A 21,364-nucleotide genomic window follows, 5' to 3' on the forward strand; every position below is an offset into this window, starting at 1 on the left:
TTCTCTATCCCTCTCCGTCACACAGGCTCCAGCTGCTCTGTTCACAAACCCCCACTCTGCTTTGTATCAAAGCCTCATCCTCTTGGAGCTGCTGTGACGTAGTCCCTATGATGACCATAATGATCCGGTGAAAATGTAGGTCAAATTCCAAAGGTGGGCGGGCATCTGCTGTATTTGACATGAAGAATAATGCTTGTGGAACATTCAAAAGCTTTAATGAGACAGATAATATTTAGGTATTTTTTTTAACTCTTAGTTGGACATGACGTGGCAGCCAATGGATATAAATGTCGGCCTGAAAGTGGCAGAGGAATAAAAAAAAGGTATGTCAGCATCCTCTGGTGCGCGTCAAGGAGGGTTGTTAGTCACGGCGCCACTTAACACGACTGATGGCGTCTTATCGCCGCGTGCAGGGTGCTGGGCGGGTTGTGGAGTGGATTGGTGATGCTTGCACGCATTGTCGTTGTGTTCGTACATCATCTTAATGGCGTGCGCCTTCGCCGCCATTTGACATCGCTAACTCGGTCGGCGTGACGAGAGCCTCCTGAAAACAATCCCAACATATTCAAGGACATTGCAGACATACAGTAGAAATGTGTAAACATCTTTTCATGTACTGGACTTAGGTTTGAAGTAGTATGACATCACTGTTTTCTCTTCAGACAGTAAACTCAACAGCACCTCTAGTGGTGACGGCTACATTTTGCCTCCATTGCTTGAAAAGGCAATAAATCAACAGTAAATTGCACACAATGGACATAAAGCATAGCATTCCCATCCCTTCATACAGTTTGTCATGTTTGAGACATCTTCTATTATAATTGCACAGTGCAGTCATTTATTACTGAAAAGAACATACAGTACAGAACATAACTATACATAAATACAAATACAAATACTAATAAGTACAATTAACATAAAAAATGGGATGAATGCAATCATGGCCATTTTATCTTATGTGCATCTTGTATTTTAGGGTGTCCAAAGTGCACATTGCAAAAAAAAAAACAGAAAAAAATATCTTTATTATGAGTGTGTGTGAGTGGTAGAACATGCACAGCGATGAACAACTCTGTGTCTGTCTCATTTCTTCCTCCTAATACACACTGTGCACCAGGTGCTGGTGAAGCACTCAAGCGCAGTGTGTCTTTTTGTTGTGTCGTGTGTCTTTTTTTGTTATAGCTGCAAAATAAGCCACCATGACACGAGAGTAAGCAGCAAAGTGTCACAGCTTTGCTGAAAGACGTGGTAGCAAAGTAGGAAGGTAGCGTCTGTTCCAATAGCATTGTAATATAAAGGTTCCTCGTTTAACACAGGTTGCAGGGGGACTGGTTTAAGGGAGACACATAACAGGAAGTCATGGTACCTGCTGCTAAAGTTAGCAGTAAAGCTAAAGTATACATTTGTACAAACATCCAAACTTGAATGTTTGTAAGCGAGTAGAATGAAACGGCGTCTGTGTGGCTCTTCCATCCACTTCCTCCTCCTTCTCTTCCTCCTCCTTCCCTGCTAGACGAGGAAATCAACACCTGTCTCAGCAGGTTCTTAAAAGTCATGGCAATAAAAGTTGTGTTTGTCCTGCGTGTAATGTTTTGTTATCTTAACAGGATGAAAGGTTGAGCATATTTGAAACGTCTCTCATTGAGCTTCTGCAGCCTAATAAGAAAAGAAAGCAATATCCGTAATCCTGCACTTCCTCTTTGCTAACCTTTCCCAGGGGTCATGGGTGAATATGAGCCCAAAATTGAGGTGCACTTCCCGACATCCGTGCTGGCTGCCAAAGGCGTCACCGTCAGACTGGAGTGCTTCGCGCTGGGGAAGTAAGTCAACAATAAGCACTGTTGCTCATCTTCACAACTCTTCATTCCATCACATCAATCCTTCAGGCGGCATGTGAACAAGCCATCATCATCATCATGATGAGGAGGAGGAGGAGTTGGGGGGAAGGCTCCAGCCTGAGGGATGCATGTGTTCTAATAATTGAGAGGCTTAATGTACGCAATATATGTTTGTTTCCTGCCTGCTGGCATGTATGAATGTAGCAGCAGGACACACTCATAGCTGCATCACTTTCGTTGAGTGAAGAGCCAGCAGGAAAGTCCAACCAGACTAAAGTTAGCACACTTAGTAATGTTAGCACACATAACAATGTTAGCGCACTTACTAATAATGTTAGCACACTTAGTAATGTTAGCACCCATACCAATGCTAGTACACTTACTAATATTAGCACACATACTGAAGTTAACACACTTACTAATGTTAGCACACTTACTAAAGTTAGTCCATGTACTAAAGTTCGGACGCATAGTAAAGTTTACCACATATACTAATGTTAGCACACTCACGAATGTTAGCACATTTCCAAATGTTAGCACACTTACTAAAGTTAGCACACATACTAAAGTTAGCACACATACTAATGTTTACCACATGTATTGGTGTTAGCACACACACACTAATGTTAGCACATTTACTAACGTTAGCACACTCACAAATTTTAGCATATTTATTCATGTTAGCACACTAACTAAAATTAGCACACATACTAAAGTTAGCACACATACTAATGTTTACCACATGTACTGGTGTTAGCACACACACACACAAATGTAAGCACGTTTACTAACGTTAGCACACTCACAAATTTTAGCATATTTACTCATGTTAGCACACTAACTAAAATTAGCACACATACTAAAGTTTATCACATGTACTAACTTTGCACACACACGAATGTTAGTACATTTACTAATGTTAGCACACTTACTAAAGTTAGCACACTTACTTACTAAAGATAGTACATGTACTAAAGTTAGCACACTCACGAATGTTAGTACATTTACTAATGTTAGCACACTTACTAAAATTAGCACACATATTAAAGTTTTACCACATGTACTAACTTTGCACACTCACGAATGTTAGCACATTTACTAATGTTAGCACACTTACTAAAATTAGCACACATATTAAAGTTTTACCACATGTACTCACTTTGCACACTCACGAATGTTAGCCCATTTACTAATGTTAGCACTCTTACTAAAGTTAGCACACTTACTAATGTTGGTACATGTACTAAAGTTAGCACACTTACTTACTAATGTTAACAAACAAACTAATGTTAGCATGTGTTCCAGAAAATCCAACTCTAACCAAAACGGACACCAATAATAAAAGTGTAAATGTGATTCATCCGTTCAAGAAAGCCAAAAATGTTCACACAAAAGAAAACATATTTTTTTAGTTTTCCAATGATAGTTTGACATGCATAAAACAATGTGAAATTCATAAAAATGATGAATGAAAGAATAAATGAACATTTAAGTTTGCTTTTACCTTTATTGATGATTATTTCTTGTATTCAATAACTGTTTCTCACCTCAGGTTATTGATCACGGCTGCAAAATTAGCCAACATTTAGCCAAATAAAGTTCCAAGTGCCAACATGTTGATAAATGTTTTGTTTTTTTTGTTGCTGATATTTTGTGGTAATATTAGCACTTTAGTTATTTATGAAGGAGTGATGGTGAGATGTATTGTTGATTTTGACAACATCTAAACAAACACTACCAGTTGTCTCCAGTGCCAAGTGATTTGCTTTTTGCACCAATTATCTTTCATGGCATACTCCATGATGTTTATAATTACTCCGCATGAATTATTCATGTCCGCCTGTCATCAAATGTCTCTAATCTAAAATAAAAGGCCCGAAAAAACCTCGTCACTGTTTACCTCGGTCGCAACCAGTTGCTGTGATTACGGTGAGTTTGTGCTCGGACATCACCGCAGCGGGACAGCATTTCCACCAGGGAAGATGCAACAGCAGCTGATCTTGTCAATTGATGACTTTGACAAAAGCATTTCTTATTTGCTGCTTCACGCGCAGACGGAGGAGGTATCAGTGTAGAGTTGAGAAAGTCCTTGTATCGCATTCCAATCATTGATTCCAATGATTAGCACAGCTTTCAACTTTGTTGGAAGGGTAATTATTAATAGTGACATCATGTCATAATCCATCACTCATGAACTATTAAGATAACTTAACTTTAACTTGATTTATTTCACCCAAACCAAACCTGAAAAATAAATGAAAGAAAGCTCATATTGGCCCTCCAGTTATCTGAGGAGCTTTCCAAGCAACCCAACAGCAACGTGACACACATTGCTGATAAGTTTAGATTCAAGCCTAGTCATCCATCTTGGTTTATTCACACACCGGCCCTTCCGACGTGCACATGATGGATGAGTTGTGTGAGTGCAGAGTAGCTCACGAAGCGCCGCGTCACTCACGCTCTCGTACGACAACGCAATGTGACGGCTTGGTGAGAGCAGGAAATGTGAAGGTGGACCAACCGCCAGTGAAAACATCCGTCCTTTACATAGCGATGCACCTTATCTTTTTTTCAAACCGATAAGTTTCTGCTTCTCAAGACCAATATGATACCGACAACAGGTAACTCCTTTTTTTTAGATTTAAGTGTAGTTTGTGCACACCTGGAGGTAAGAAGGACTTGGAACAAATGTATTTTATTTTGTATTCTGTTGTGCTTTTGCTGACAGTCCTGTCCCAACCATCACCTGGAGAAAGCTCAACGGGAACATCCCCAAAAAAGCGAGACTGCGCAAGTCCCAGGCGGTTCTGGAGATCCCCAACATCCAGCTGGAGGACTCGGGGACGTATGAGTGCAAGGCGGAAAATCCCAGAGGAGGAGCGGCTTTCAAAGGACATCTGCAGGTCTACAGTGAGTCTTTTTGTGGTTCTCATGAATGACTGACTCTGTGGGGGGTAATGAGCGTGAGCTCTTCAACTGTGGGGCACATTCCAACCACGGAGGAAGGTCTTAAAAACTCCCACCTTACATAAAAACAGCACTCTTCTACACAAATAATTCATTTTAGCAGCAAAACTTGAAGCTCAGCGGGGTTCGGGTTCTCGTACGTCACTTTGACTCTTTTAGCAAAAACTGACATTTGCGTCAATCCTTGTCCCAATAATCCAATTGTGTGCAGTGATGTCGCTCAAACTGGTGCTGATTTTCCTGACATGCAGTTTCCTTTTTTTTTGCTGCTTTTCCCCAAACACTGAAGACTTTCCAACAATATTTTCCTGACCACTGATCGTTCTGTTTTAGGAACAAGCCAAGCTTAAGAAACTGCAATTCTAGATAGAGATATAATTATAGATAAGAAAACAACCGAAAGCAAGTGTTTTTCTTGTATTCCACAGGAAAAGATAAGAGCAAGGATTATGTCAGCATCATACCCATCCTTTGCATGCATGCATGCATGCGCATGTCCTTTTCTGGACATTTGTCACTTTAAAAATAATCATTAAGGACGGTACCGATCATATTCATGAAGAATTCAAGTAAAAATGTGGCTGTGCATTTCAAAACATGAAAAAACAGTGAATTCATCTGTTCCAGGGTCAACCCCTTCATAAATCCCAAATCCAACCTTTAAGTAAGCGTTGAACATCCAGTACAGTAACACCGTGTTTCTGCTGCATGTCATTGATCGTGGCGGTGCGCCACTACAAAATAAAAGGCGCCACACCTTAAAAATTAGGGTTTTAAAAAAAAAATTGAAAACAATTTTAAGTAATATATTGTATGAATGTATATACACTCCTGATCAAAATCTTAAGACCAGTTGAAAAATTGCTAGATTTTCATTTTGCACATTTGGATCAGACAAAAAACATTTTGGAAAAAGTAATTTATTGAACACAACAATTAAACTGAAATTAAACAAAAAAATTTAAGACCACAGGCTATAAAAGCCAAAATCTGCTCAAAATGTTTTCTGTCAGGCATTCACACTGTCATGCCCTCCTGGTTGAAGCTAAGAAGCTTTCTCTCTTTGAACGTGGTCGGATTGTCGAGCTGCATAAGAAAGGCCTCTCGCAGCGTGCCATTGCTGCTGAGGTTGGGTGCAGTAAATCAGTCATTCTACATTTTTTGAAAGATCCTGAGCATCATGGAACAAAAAAAAGACAAGTGGTAAAACCAAAAAAATCACACCTGGGTTGAACCGGAGGATCCGATTGGCTGTCCATCAAGACACAGGGTGGTCTTCCACCCAAATTAAGACCCTTACTGGTGCTGACTGCAGAGCAATAACCATCAGACAGCATCTGTGGGAAAAGGGAAAAAAGGGAAACAAAAAAAGAATACAAAAGACCTCGTCTCCTTCAATGCCACAAAGCTGCCCGTTTGGACTTCGCCAGGGAGCATCAAACATGGGACATTGAAAGGTGGAAAAAAGTTTTATTCTCTGATGAGAACAAATGTAACCTTGACGGTCCAGATGGCTTCCAACGTTACTGGCATGACAAGGAGATCCCACCTGAGATGTTTTTTACCCGACACAGTGGAGGGTGGTCCATCATGATCTGGGGTGCTTTTTCATTCAGTGGAACACTGGAGCTTCAGGTGGTGCAGGGTCGTCAAACGGCGGTTGCTTATATGCAAATGTTGCAGCGGGCATCCCTCATGACTGACGGCCCTCGTCTGTGTGGTAACAGCTGGGTTTTTCAACAGGACAACGCTGCAGTTCACAATGCTTGCTTGACCAAGGACTTCTTCAGGGAGATTAACATCACTCTTTTGGACCATCCTGCATGTCCCCCTCTTTTAAATCCCATAGAAAACGTTTGGGGATGGATGGCAAGAGAAGTTTATAAAAATAGCCATCAGTTCCAGACAGTTGATGCCCTTCATGAAGCCATCTTCACCACTTGGAGCAATGTTCCCACTAGCCTCCTGGAAACACTCGCATCAAGCATGCCTAAAGCAATTTTTGAAGTGATTAACAAGAACGGTGGAGCTACTCATTACTGAGTCCTACTGAGAACATTTATTGTTGTGGTTTGGAGAGTTTTTTGTTATTTTTTGAGTGATGGTCATAAACTTTTAATCAGCTGATAAACAGCCTATTTCAGTTTAATTGTTGTTTTCAATAAATTACTTTTTCAAAATGCTTTTTGTCTCACTCACCCTTCTTGTTTTTGCATATTGCAGCTCTACTTAAAACCTCATTGAGATCCAAATGCAAAAGATCCAATCTAGCAATTTTTCAACTGGTCTTAAGATTTTGATCAGGTGTGTATATGCTGTATAGATACATATATAGATTATTATTTACACACACATTGACCACAATTAGTTTGACCAGTGACCAGATTTGTGACACGTCTTGTGTTGACTTTCACTTGGTTTATTATTATCGGGAGAATGAACAATAGCCTGTAAAATGTGGAGTCATTTGACAACAGTTTGCCACATGTGAACTCTATCAATGCCAGCGTGTGTGATCGCTCACGTTTCAATCTCCTTCTACTTTCTGGCATTTTTGTTTACATGTCTGGCTGGCGGCATCTAGCTAGCTCGGAGCTACAAGTGGCTATTACGTTCACGGGATGCATCAATCATTGATCATCATCAAGGCTTACTTTTTTAAAGTTCTTGCTCTCTCGTTATCATTATAATACTTCTGGCTTGTCTTCAAAACACCAGTTGTGTGTCGAAGCTGTGCACCTGAAACACGTAGTGTGTCTAGCCTTAGACAGTGATGCTATCACAGGGGTCTCCAACACATAGCACGTAAGCTAGCAGTAGCTCACCAGCTGATGTTGAGTAGTTCACCAAAGAATATTTGCATCACCAAATGTTCTATTTAAACATGACACCTGCATTTAGTGACAAATGAGCACACAGAGTGAAGATGTGCTTTGTAAATACCTACAATTAAACTACAATTAAAAGTTGGCAGTGCTCTCAGCAACTTTGTCATTAAATTGAACAGTTTTGCAATGTTCTCGGTTCATTTTCGGGTAGTTGTTGAAAAAAGTTAAATAAATAATAAATCAAAAAGTTGTTTAAAAAGTTGCTATTTGTCATAAAAAAGAAATTGCAGACACAGCGGCGGCAGTCCGCCCTCCCATGCAGCCCATCACCACAGCTTCAAAAAATCCTTGGGGAAACCTTAGTAACATTTACACCAGCATGCATACAAGTATCTACTCTTATGGTAGCCTGTTAAAAGGTAAAATTACTTTTAAAATCACAAACCCAACAATCCAGGGGTAATATTCACTGTCAAATCTCATGTAGGACGCAGAGCTTGCATGCCAGTGTAACTGTGTAACTGTAAGGAAAATTTTAACAGTAAGCACTTTCAATTTCTTCTTTCGGTTGCAAAAGCATAGAAATCAGCCCTCTTGCACTCTGCTGTGTGCGATGAATGTGCAAGGCCAACTTCATGCAGCCTTGGCGGGACACGATTCCCGAGAGAAAAAGGCAGCCTAGCTTGATGAGAAAAGGTCACGTAGTGGAGGTCAGCTGATGGTTGTAGGCGTCACTGTGAGAGCGACCATCACATAACAGCACAATGTAACAAACAGTACAATGGTTTGGTTGTGGAAGTTGAAAGTAAAAGAAAAGAAAGAAAGAAAAATGACTTTACATATACACTAGAAGACAAATGTAGTGATTAGCAACATTGGCCTGGTAATGACATTTCCAGCAACGCATTTCATTCTTTCCATTCATTTGCATTCCTTTCATTTCTACAGCCCTACTTCCTCCTTTGCGTTATTAACATAACTCAACCAAGCTGGAAGAAGAAAAAAAGGCCTTGAAAGATTAAAATATATTTTTTAAAGGAACGTGGTGGCTGATTAATATTCCCTTGTAAATGTTCTAATCTCATGAATATACGTTCGTCCTCTGCAAAATGCAGCGGGAGGCTGGATAGAAACTTGAAGATGAAAAAGAAGAAAAAAGATGTGTGTTGCCCTCCCAACTGGAATCATCATGGCGGGAAAACTGCAAGCTTGTTAGCCGCACAGGATATGTGTAGCTAACATGTGGTGTAGTTCCGTCATGGTGTGTGGTTCCGTGATGTTGTGTGGTTCCATGTTGAGGCCACACAAAGACAAACCACAGCATCAAAGTGGCGTGATAATGTAGGCGATAATAATGATAATGTAGGCGATAATAATGATAATGTATGTGATAATAATGATAATGTATGATAATAATGATAATGTATCTGATAATAATGATATTGTATGATAATAATGATAATGTAGGCGATAATAATGATAATGTATGTGATAATAATGATAATATAGGTGAAAATAATGATAATGTATGTGATAATAATGATATTGTATGATAATAATGATAATGTAGGCGATAATAATGATAATGTATGTGATAGTAATGATAATGTAGGTGAAAATAATGATATGTATTTGATAATAATGATATTGTATGATAATAATGATAATGTAGGCGATAATAATGATAATGTATGTGATAATAATGATATCATATGATAATAATGATAATGTATGTGATAATATTGATAATATATGTGATAATAATGATAGCATTTGATAATAATGATAATATACGTGATAATATTGATAATGTATGTGATAATAATGATAGTGTATGATACTAATGATAGCATTTGATAATAATGATAATATACGTGATAATATTGATAATGTATGTAAGAATAATGGTAGTGTATGATAATAATGATAATGTACAGGATAATATTGATAATGCACGTGATGATATTGATAATGTATGTGATGATAATGATAGTTTATGATAATAATGATAATGTATGTGATAATAATGATAATGTATGTGATAATAATGATAGCATATGATAATAATGATAATGTATGTGATAATAATGATAGTGTATGTGATAATAATGATAGCATATGATAATAATGATAGCATGTGATAATAATGATAATGTATGTGATAATAATGATAGCATATGATAATAATGATAATGTATGTGATAATAATGATAATGTATGTGATAATAATGATAGCATATGATAATAATGATAGCATATGATAATAATTATAGTGTATGATAATAATGATAGTGTATGTGATAATAATGATAGTGTATGTGATAATAATGATAATGTATGTGATAATAATGATAGTGTATGTGATAATAATGATAGCATATGATAATAATGATAGTGTATGTGATAATAATGATAGTGTATGATAATAATGATAGTGTATGTGATAATAATGATAATGTATGTGATAATAATGATAATGTATGTGATAATAATGATAGTGTATGATAATAATGATAGTGTATGTGATAATAATGATAGTGTATGATAATAATGATAGTGTATGATAATAATGATAGCATATGATAATAATGATAGTGTATGATAATAATGATAGTGTATGATAATAATGATAGTGTATGTGATAATAATGATAGCATATGATAATAATGATAATGTATGTGATAATAATGATAATGTATGTGATAATAATGATAGTGTATGATAATAATGATAGTGTATGTGATAATAATGATAGCATATGATAATAATGATAATGTATGTGATAATAATGATAATGTATGTGATAATAATGATAGTGTATGATAATAATGATAGTGTATGATAATAATGATAGTGTATGTGATAATAATGATAGCATATGATAATAATGATAATGTATGTGATAATAATGATAGTGTATGATAATAATGATAGTGTATGATAATAATGATAGTGTATGTGATAATAATGATAGCATATGATAATGATAATGTATGTGATAATAATGATAGTGTATGTGATAATAATGATAGTGTATGATAATAATTATAGTGTATGTGATAATAATGATAGTGTATGATAATGATAGTGTATGATAATAATGATAGTGTATGTGATAATGAGCGGTGTATAAACACGCTGCAGCCGTGCAGGCTTTCAGCTGGCATGCGCATGCAGCATGTGAAAGTGCAGACGTGTGAGTGTTGTGCTCTTGTTTGTCCAGCGCTCCCCCAGTGGGTGAGGATGATTAACGACACACACATGGACAGCGGGGAGAGGCTGCAGTGGGAGTGCAAGGCCACAGGGAGGCCCCGCCCCACCTATCGCTGGCTGCGCAACGCCATGCCCTTGACATCGCAGGTACGAGCATCTCACCTTGCCTTCTTGTGCTGAAAACCATCATCATCATCACCGCTCCCACTTTGGTCTGTTCCAGGGTCGAATAGAGATCCTGAACGGTGAGCTGACCATCCACAAGCTGCAGCCGCAGGACTCGGCAATGTACCAGTGCGTGGCCGAAAACAAATATGGCGCCGTTTACTCCAATGCTGAACTCAAGATTTTAGGTATGAACGCTTGACACAAATGACAGATGACCCTGACAGCCCGCTTACTGGGTTATTCTTCTACTTACAGAAGTAATATCACATTACCTGACGAACTCATACTAAAATGCATTAAAAAAGCTTATTGCGAGGGCGATGCCAAGCAGTGACTTGCAGGTATAGATCAGCGCTAATGGAAGCTAAAAGAAACCTTGGATGGAGTCCAAGCGTTCATTAAGGTTTGTGAGTTTTGGCATAAAAGCAGAGACGACATCAGCATCACCTGATGTGACTTTTGGACGTCCACCAGCACGAGACGACGCGCTCACTTGCGACTTTAAGGCTGGATTCTCTGCTCTTCCCCCTCAAGCTTCACTCAGGCAGCGTTTTCTCCTTGTCATCTTCTATACTGGGACTCAGCTGGTGACACCCAGTCCCCTTTTGCTCCCCTGCGGGACAATTTGATTTACTGTCAGCGTGGCATGCCCTTTTTTCGTGGCATTTGGAAAACCTTTGGCCCTATTTTATTGTTTTTTTTTCTAAATGTTAACGTCTAAGTGCAAAGCAGGTACATGTCAAGTGTATGTTTTTAATATGATTAGGACACAATTTGTACTGGCTCAGTTGCTCGTTCATGAGCAGATGAGCACGCTCACTAGCGCCCAACCTGGATGTGCTGTATAATCAACAGGATGGCCCCTCCCACCAGTTATTAATGATAATCACCACTTGCGTCATAAAAATATCCAGACACAAATCCAAAGGCCAATGTACCATTACTCATGCATGAATAGCTGTGTTACAATTAATGTGATCACTCCTCCCGACAGTGCTAACCACCACTGTGCAAAATATTTGATCCACAAAGACTCCAAATACTCCACAAATTCAAAGCCCAAGATACACTCACTCATGCACATGACGCAAATCAATATGTCATACAATTAATGCGATCATTCCTCCCACCTGTTATTAATTATAAACCCCGCTGTGCATAATGTCATTTGAACCACAACCACTTCAAATAATCAACAGCGTCAAAGCCCACAATGTATGTGTCAGGCCGTGAACTTGGTTGGACCCAAAAAGGCAGACAGGCAGGGTGGTGTCAAAAAGGAAGTCCTTTAATTGTTCGTTCACCACAACAAAAAGAAGGAAAAAAAAGGGATAACAACAAAAATCTATGGTGCAGGGCAAACAGTAACAAAATAGCACCACGAAGGAGGGGAACCGAACATAAAGACTGCCAAACTCCAAACGGGAGGGCTAACAGGGAGAAGCTACCGAACTGGCAGGAAGGCAATAGAAAAAAGACAGTATATACTGTATCTACCGTGTAAGGTCAAGGATGAAGACGGGCAGCAAGAATGCGTCTGGGAAGATGACGATGGCTTGTGGCGTGAGTCCATGAAGGTCAATCAAACGACGCCTTCCTGCTGCCACAGGTGTGAATATAAAGAGGCAGCTCTGATTAGGAACACCTGTGGCTCGTTCAGTAGCTTCACCCATCAAGGTGGCCCTGCAATGAGAAACACCTGAGAAACCAAATCCAAAACAAACAGAGACCAATAGGTAGCTCACCTGCAGCACCAGAGTGGTGTCACTGCAAAGCGTGACAGTATTCCCCCCTCCCAATTAAGTGGCACCCCTCGAAGGGTTACCTGGTTTGTCGGGGAATTGCTGATAAAAGTCGGCAAGAAGGGAGACGTCAAGAATAAGAGAACGAGAGACCCACGAACGTTCCTCTGGGCCGTATCCCTTCCAGTCGATAAGATACTGTACGCCCCTGCCCCGCTTCCTGGCATCCACAATAGATTTGACCGTAAATGCAGGATGGCCATCCACCAACCGAGGAGGAGGAGGAGGCACTGCTGGAGGGCTGAGCTCGCAGGAGGAGACAGGCTTCATGAGGGACACGTGGAACACCGGGTACCTCTTGAGAGATGGCGGAAGCTTCAGTCTGGCTGACACAGGGTTAACCATACGGATGACCTCAAAGGGTCCAATGAATCTGGGTGCCATCTTTTTGGATTCTCCGGCCAACGAAAGGTCCCGTGAAGACAACCAAACCTTCTGGCCAGGCTTGTATTCGGGAGCAGGCTTGCGATGTCGGTCCGCCAACCTCTGGTTCCGTTTGGCGGTGCGCATAAGTGCAGCCCGGGTGTCTCGCCACACCCGGTGGACCCGGCGCAACAGGGTGGCCACAGAAGCCACAGATGATTCTTTCTCCTGGGAGGGGAATAGGGGAGGCTGGAAGCCGTGGGCTACGTGGAATGGGGAGAGACCCGTCGAAGAGCATACCAACGTATTGTGGGCATATTCCACCCAAGGCAGATAGCGGGACCAGGAAGTGGGATGCTGGTGGCACACACACCGCAAGGCTGCTTCCAAGTCCTGGTTGGCCCTTTCAGTCTGTCCGTTTGATTGAGGATGGTACCCCGACGAAAGACTCACAGTTGCTCCAAGGGTCTTGCAAAAAGCCTTCCAGGTAGCAGCAGCAAACTGCGGGCCTCTGTCTGACACCACATCGAGCGGGATACCATGGATGCGTACCACATGCTGGACCAGAAGTTTAGCTGTTACGAAGGAGGAGGGTAGCTTGCGGAGTGGGATGAAGTGGGCTGACTTAGAGAACCTGTCGACGAAGGTAAGGACTGTAGTGAAGCCCCTGGAAGCAGGTAGTCCGGTGACAAAGTCCATGGCTATGTGTGACCACGGACGGGAGGGGATGGGGAGTGGCTGCAGCAAGCCTGCCGCTGCTTGATTGGATGACTTGTTCCTCGCGCATACTGAACACGCGGCTACGAAACTCCTGGTGTCAGCATGCAGGGACGGCCACCAGAAGCGCTGTGACAGGAGAAACGCCGTCCGTCTGGCTCCGGGATGACAGGCGAGCTTAGAGGAGTGAGCCCATATGAGGACTTCAGATCGGAGGTTGCGAGGAACAAAGAGTCGATCAGGTGGACATCCGACAGGAGGGGGTGTGTCCTTGTTGACCTCTGCCACTCGCCTCTCCACCTCCCATTGGAGCGCTCCGAGAATCCGGTCTTTAGGTAAAATGGTCTCAGGGGGAGAAACTTCCACCGGAGGGGCGAACACCCTAGAGAGGGCATCGGGCTTCCCATTGAGAGATCCAGGACGGTAAGTGAGGACGAAATGAAATCTAGTGAGGAAGAGGGCCCAACGTGCCTGACGAGGGTTGAGGCGTTGTGCAGCACGAATATAAGAAAGGTTCCGGTGGTCTGTAAAGATGATGAATGGATGAGCCGCCCCCTCGAGCCAGTGCCTCCACTCCTGCAAGGCGAGGACGACCGCCAGGAGCTCTCTGTTACCAATGTCATAATTGCGCTCCGCAGAATTAAGGCGTCTGGAGTAGAAGGCGCAGGGGTGCAACTTTTGGTCCGAGCTAGAGCGCTGGGAGAGTACGGCCCCAACCCCTGTATCAGACGCATCCACCTCGACAAAGAAAGGGAGAGACGGGTCAGGGTGAACCAACACAGGAGCAGATGTAAAACACGACTTTAAACGCCTAAAAGCAGTGTCAGCCGCTGGGGTCCAGACAAAGGGAACCTTAGAAGATGTTAGCTTATTTAAAGGCTCTGCGACCTTGCTGAAGTTCTGTATAAAGCGCCTATAAAAGTTGGCGAACCCCAGAAACCTCTGCACAAGCTTTTTAGATGTCGGAGTCGGCCATTCGACCACCGCCTCAACTTTGGCGGGATCGGGTCTGAGTTGGCCCTTCTCCACAATAAACCCCAAGAACGGCACGGAGGAGGAATGGAATAAACATTTTTCGGCCTTGACAAACAGACGGTTGGCTAATAATCTTTGGAGCACCGAGCGAACGTGTTGATGGTGAGTAGAAACAGAGGGGGAAAAAATAAGGATATCGTCAAGATATACAAAAACAAAGCGCCCAATCATGTCCCTTAGCACATCGTTGATGAGACTCTGGAAGACGGCAGGGGCGTTAGTTAGGCCAAATGGCATGACGCAGTACTCAAAGTGCCCCAGTGGGGTGTTGAAGGCCGTCTTCCACTCGTCACCCTGGCGAATACGTACTAAGTGATAGGCATTCCTCAAATCTAGCTTAGAGAAGATGACTGCACTGTGGAGAGGAGTAAAGGCTGAATCAAGGAGAGGAAGTGGGTACTTGTTCCGGACAGTAATATGGTTAAGGGCGCGAAAATCGATGCAGGGTCGCAACGAGCCATCCTTCTTTTTAACGAAGAAGAACCCAGCCGCCAGAGGAGAAGACGATGGACGTATGTGACCTGCCGCGAGAGAAGAGGAAATATAATCCTCGAGTGCCTTCTGTTCAGGTTGAGAGATGTTATAAAGACGACTAGAGGGAAGAGGTGCACCTGGCAACAACTCAATGGAGCAATCATAAGGCCGGTGAGGAGGAAGAGACATAGCACGATCCTTACAAAAAACTTTGTGGAGTGAGTGATATTCCTTGGGCACTAAAGTGAGGTCAGGAGGAGCCGGTGGAGGACGATTGGCGTGAGAAGCGGGTGTAGCAGCAGAGCGCAAACAGTGACTGTGACAAAGATTACTCCAATTGGTAACTTTAAGTATAGCCCAATCAATTGTGGGGCTGTGCTGTTTAAGCCATGTGAGGCCAAGGACCACCGGAGCTGAACGTGATGGGATTATCAAAAAACTAATGGTCTCCCGATGGTTACCCGCAAGGAGAAGAGTACAGGGAATAGTCTGGCTAGTAATGCTAGCAAGATGGCCACCATCAAGTGAGCGCACAGTCTTAGCAGACGGTAACAACACAGTAGGAATGTTATAATGCTTTACTAACTCACAGTCAATAAAATTATCGTCTGCTCCTGAGTCAACAAGAGCCTTTATGGATAATGCTTCTCGCCCCCATGACAGCGTACCTTCGATCTGGAGACGTCCGACCACAGTTGAGCCCTTTGAAGGTCTCTCGCTGGAGGAAGGCGATCGGCGCCCTCCAGGGCGAACCGGACAACCAGCGAGCGAGTGATCCGCCTCCCCACAGTAGAGGCACAAATGGAGGCGCAGCCGCCGGCTCCTCTCGGTCGATGACAGGCGATTGGCTCCCAGCTGCATGGGCTCGATTCCGCTGGAATCCCCCGAAGACGGTCCACTGACATCCGAAGGAGGAAGGAGGGGATCCGGAAGGGTTGATGGTGATGCCCGTTGTGGAAAGGTGGGGGTCTCCATTCGGCGTTGGAATGAGCGTTCCCGCAGCCGACCATCCAACCGAAGAGACAAAGCGATCAGCTCCTCCAATGATCTTGTCTCGTCCCGTGCTGCAAGCTCGTCCTGAAGGCGGGAGCTGAGGCTTCCTAGGTAGCTGCAGCGTAGTGCCTTCTCGTCCCAGTCGCTCTCGGCCGCGAGAATGCGGAACATGACAGAGTGGTCCGCGACAGAGGAGTTGCCCTGGCGGATGGAGAGAAGGCGCATGCCAGCCTCTCGCTCTCGCATCGGGTGGTCGAATACTTTCTTCATCTCTGTCACAAACAGGGGTAAGTTGTCACGTAGCTCTGTTTTCTTTTCACAGATGGCCAACGCCCAACTGGCAGCGCGCCCCGAAAGGAGGCTAAGCATGTATGCTACCCTTGCGGAGTCTGTGGCGTACGTGCTTGGTTGTTGTGCAAATATGAGGGAGCACTGGTGCACGAACAACCCGCACTGACCAAAATCACCTCCAAACCTTGCCGGGTGGGGCATGCTGGGTTCCCGGACGGAGGAACTGGGCAGCATGAAGGAGGGTGTGACTGGGACAGCATGTAAGGGCTGGTCTTCAGAGGAGGTGGCCTGGGCAAGTGTCCGGACATGAATGTCTTTAAGGAGGGTCGACATGTCTTCTAGGACTTGCTCATGGCGGCTAATAGTCTGGCCATGAGCCTTGAGTGCCAAAAAATCTTTTCCTGCTCTGCAGGGTCCATCAGTGTGGTCGTTTGATTCTGTCACGCCGTGAACTTGGTTGGACCCAAAAAGGCAGACAGGCAGGGTGGTGTCAAAAAGGAAGTCCTTTAATTGTTCGTTCACCACAACAAAAAGAAGGAAAAAAAAGGGATAACAACAAAAATCTATGGTGCAGGGCAAACAGTAACAAAATAGCACCACGAAGGAGGGGAACCGAACATAAAGACTGCCAAACTCCAAACGGGAGGGCTAACAGGGAGAAGCTACCGAACTGGCAGGAAGGCAATAGAAAAAAGACAGTATATACTGTATCTACCGTGTAAGGTCAAGGATGAAGACGGGCAGCAAGAATGCGTCTGGGAAGATGACGATGGCTTGTGGCGTGAGTCCATGAAGGTCAATCAAACGACGCCTTCCTGCTGCCACAGGTGTGAATATAAAGAGGCAGCTCTGATTAGGAACACCTGTGGCTCGTTCAGTAGCTTCACCCATCAAGGTGGCCCTGCAATGAGAAACACCTGAGAAACCAAATCCAAAACAAACAGAGACCAATAGGTAGCTCACCTGCAGCACCAGAGTGGTGTCACTGCAAAGCGTGACAGTATGCTCATTCATGCACGAGCACATGTGGCTGCCTGCAACGTAAATGTATCACATAATATATGTGATCACTCCTCTCACCACGTATTAATAATAATAGAATAATAGAATAATAGAATAATAGAATCCTCATTCAAAGCCCAAGGTACGCTTGCTTGTGCACAAGCACGTGCAGACGTGCAACATTGTCATATGTCATATCATGAAGGTGATTGCTGGTTCTATAATATTGTGTAGTTCCATGATTTTGTGTAGTTCTGTGATGTTGTGTTGTTCCGTGATGGTGTTTAGTTCAGTGATGTTGTGTCATTTTATATTGTTGTTTTGTTAAAAGTGTGAAGTAGTGGGGCCCTTTGGGGTCAAAACGGTTGAATACTGGACTGGTACCAAGTGAGGGGGTGCACATACTCAGCCCACATTGTGTCACCGCTATTTGGGACTAAAATGGGATGTGTCACGCTGTCCAAAAAACAGAACTCTCATGAAAGTTCAGTATGAGCTGACGAAGGCATTTTGGAGCTGGCGTGGCACCTCCACTGGGCCTTTCCACTCCCTGTAGGCGTCCCCTCACTGAGCCTGCGATGCGCTCCACTAGCAAACAGCATCAGGACAGATTACATGGCTAATAACGGCCCGCAGATGAGCGATGACTCGGAGGCAGCGGTTGCCTCCCAGCGCTCCGTAGAATCTTGGCCCAGATCCACTTCTGCAGGGAGGGTGCACGGGACGACTGGTGGGTGGGCGACGCCGCTCTGATTAAAACAAACGCACACCGGCACCAAGCTGGAGGGAACGTTCGCGCCCCTGCCCCCGGAAGGCTGCAGTGTTACAAGGAAAGGGGTCAGCCTCGAGGTCCTGATGGGTTTGGACTGTCATGGTGGATGATGTCACGTCCATGGCGTCACTCAGCATTTGAATAATCCTGGCTGACAAAGCCTCGCAGCCTTGATGTGTAACGCAGCTGCTGCTCGCTAATTATTACTTTTTATTTGCTCTGCAGTCTCATTATCATTTCTTCTTGTTTTTCATCAGCCATATTTTATTCTGGCTTAATAGTCAAGGAACTCATTAACCAATTGTCCTTTTTATTGATCTCATTTGTGATGACAAAAATAACAAACTATCTGAACAAAACATCCGCGTCTTAGCTTTGTGTTATTACATATCTACTTTAAATATGTCAAATGAGACTAACTGGCTCCTGATGAAAATGTTAAGACAAGTTGAAAAATAATAACATTTTGCACTGTTGGATTTTAAGGAGGTTCCAAATAAACATTTTGGAGGAAGCAATTTATTGCAAACAAACAAAGTGAAGTAGGCTGTTCATCAGCTGATCAAAAGTTTAAAACCATAAACCATCAAAAAACAAAATCCCCCTAAAATATAATAAAATAGAATAAAATGTTGAAAAAAGGAGTCAGTAATGTTTTGTTAATGAGCTGAAAAATTGATGTGGGCATGCTTGATGCCAGTGTTTCCAGGAGGCTAGTGGGAATTTCGCTCCAGGTGGTGAAGATGGCTTCACGGAGGGCATCCACTGTTTGGAACTGATGTCCATTTTTGTAAACTTCCCTTGCCATCCATCTCAAAATGTTCTCCATTGGATTTAGATGAGGGGAACACGCAGGATGGTACAAAAGAGTGAGCTTATTCCTCTGGAAGAAGTCCTTTGTGTTAAAAAGCCAGTCATTACGACACAGACGAGGGCCTTCAGCCATGAGGGATGCCCCTGCAACATCTGCACATAACCAGCTGCCGTTTGACGCCCCTGAACAACCTGAAGCTCCATTGTTCCATTGAAGGATCATGATGGCACCCCCTCCACTTTGCCATATGGAAAACATCTCAGATGGAATCTCCTTCTCATGCCAGTAACGTTGGAAGCCATCAGAACCGTCAAGGGAGAATACAACTTTCTTCCACCTTTCAATGTCCCATGTTTGGTGCTCTCCTGCAAATTCCAAACCTTGAAGGAGATGAGGCTTTTGACCGATGGCGTCTGATGGTTATTGGACTGCACTCTGCACCAGTGACAACCATCATTTGGGCCGAGGATGGTCCTGTGTCTTAACGGACAGTCATTGAGATCCTTCGGTGCCATTTTTTGGGGTCTTCCACTTGACTTTTTTTGTTCCATGATCCTCAGGATGTTTGAAGAAGTTTCAAATGACTGTCTTACTGCGTCCAACCTCAGCAGCAATGGTGCGCTGCGAGAGGCCTTGCTTATGCAGCTCAACAATCCCAGAGAAAGCTTTTTTGCCTTTGCCATCAAGAGATCATGACAGTGTGAATACCTGACACTAACCCACATTTTTACCAACATTTTGCCATTTAAAGGGTGTAATCTTCTTTTTTTGCATTTTGAAGCTCTACTTAAAGCCTCCTTAATATCCAACAGTGCAAAATGTACATCTTGACATTTTTCAACTGCTCTTTATATTTGGATCAGGAGTGTATACAGTATGTGTATATACTTGTACATACAGTAGTATATACTGTATATATATAGCATTGTTTAATGTTGTTTCTTTGCACAGCGTCGGCACCCGTCTTCATCCCCAACCCCGTGCGAGTCATCGCCACGCTTGGGAAGGACGTTTCCATCGAGTGCAAGCCTCGGGCGTCACCCAAGCCTCGGCTCACTTGGAGGCGAGGAGACAGGAGGATCCAGCCAAGTAAAAGGTAAACATGATCAATGATTAAAAAAAAGATAATAATGCTGACTTTAAGCCTTCCAAGCTTGTTTTAACACACAGTTTGTAATATTCAAGCCATAAAAAGTATAGTTTACTTTTCTCTGTGAAATATTCATGTAGCCATGAAAAGTTTGCCTCTCGCCATACAGTATGTTTTTATTTGCTTATTTTTTAAAGCTTTGGGCCTCTGGGGGCGCTGTGCCCTCATTGGAAGACATTTTTATTAGTGTGACTGAAATGCAGTGTCAGTGCAAAATAAAACATCTTTGCGAGTAGAAGATGTTCGGAGACTGGAGCCGTCGCTGCTTCTTGGACGCAGCGTGTATCTGGAGCTGTCGTGCGCTTTGAGTAGTCATCCTTCACCAGGAGCCCAGAGGTGGGCCGGAGGCGCCGGGCCCCGTCAATCAAAGAGAGCGACGTCACCGCTGAAACCATCCGTCAGGGCGCCGCGTCGTTCACGAGCGAGCGAACAGGACCTTTTGTGTGGGCGCCAAGATTCGCCAAATCCTGCGAGTGTCGCCACTCCGGAGCGAGTCCAAGTCGGCTTGATGTGGTCATTTTCATGGAGGAATATTTCATCTTGCAAAGACGGAAGAAGGAATTGGGCTTTTCTTTGAACTCGCCACCGCTGAAGGATGGCTTTGGGTTCTGCGAGTGTGCGGCCCTAAAATGATGATTAATGACTCGGGCTGGCGTGAACCCGATAAAGCCTCCGAGGCATTCGTCAAAGCTGCAAATCTTATTTTTCCATGGTGGCAGCCGCAGGAAAGTCGTACCTGTGATCAGGCTTTTATCTGACGTCAGATAAAGTCAAGTGTTTAGGGAGCAGAAAATTGTTCCCTAAAATATCGGCAAAGCGGGTCTCTGCAGACAATCTCTGATTATTTCCTGCTGGCATTTTTCTGGTCTTTTTTTGCGATAACAGCGTTCTCCAGTTAGTTAGCATCACCTCAAATCCCTTCTTAGAAAGTATGTAT

At 43.2% G+C, this 21,364-nt stretch overlaps 1 protein-coding gene across 2 annotated transcripts in view; it reads left to right on the forward strand.

Annotated features, from left to right (window-relative positions):
- The window catches only part of cntn5 (contactin 5), a 120,055-nt gene that overhangs the window by 67,330 nt on the left and 31,361 nt on the right, over positions 1-21,364 (forward strand). For both annotated transcript variants that reach the window (XM_054793930.1, XM_054793929.1), the window contains exons 8-12: positions 1,718-1,820; positions 4,567-4,748; positions 10,857-10,993; positions 11,070-11,199; positions 20,229-20,373. In XM_054793930.1, the coding sequence (XP_054649905.1) occupies positions 1,718-1,820; positions 4,567-4,748; positions 10,857-10,993; positions 11,070-11,199; positions 20,229-20,373 (697 nt within the window). The remainder of the gene's footprint in view (positions 1-1,717; positions 1,821-4,566; positions 4,749-10,856; positions 10,994-11,069; positions 11,200-20,228; positions 20,374-21,364) is intronic.

The sequence above is a fragment of the Dunckerocampus dactyliophorus genome, chromosome 12, assembly GCF_027744805.1.
Source record: "Dunckerocampus dactyliophorus isolate RoL2022-P2 chromosome 12, RoL_Ddac_1.1, whole genome shotgun sequence".
Classification (NCBI taxonomy): domain Eukaryota; kingdom Metazoa; phylum Chordata; class Actinopteri; order Syngnathiformes; family Syngnathidae; genus Dunckerocampus; species Dunckerocampus dactyliophorus.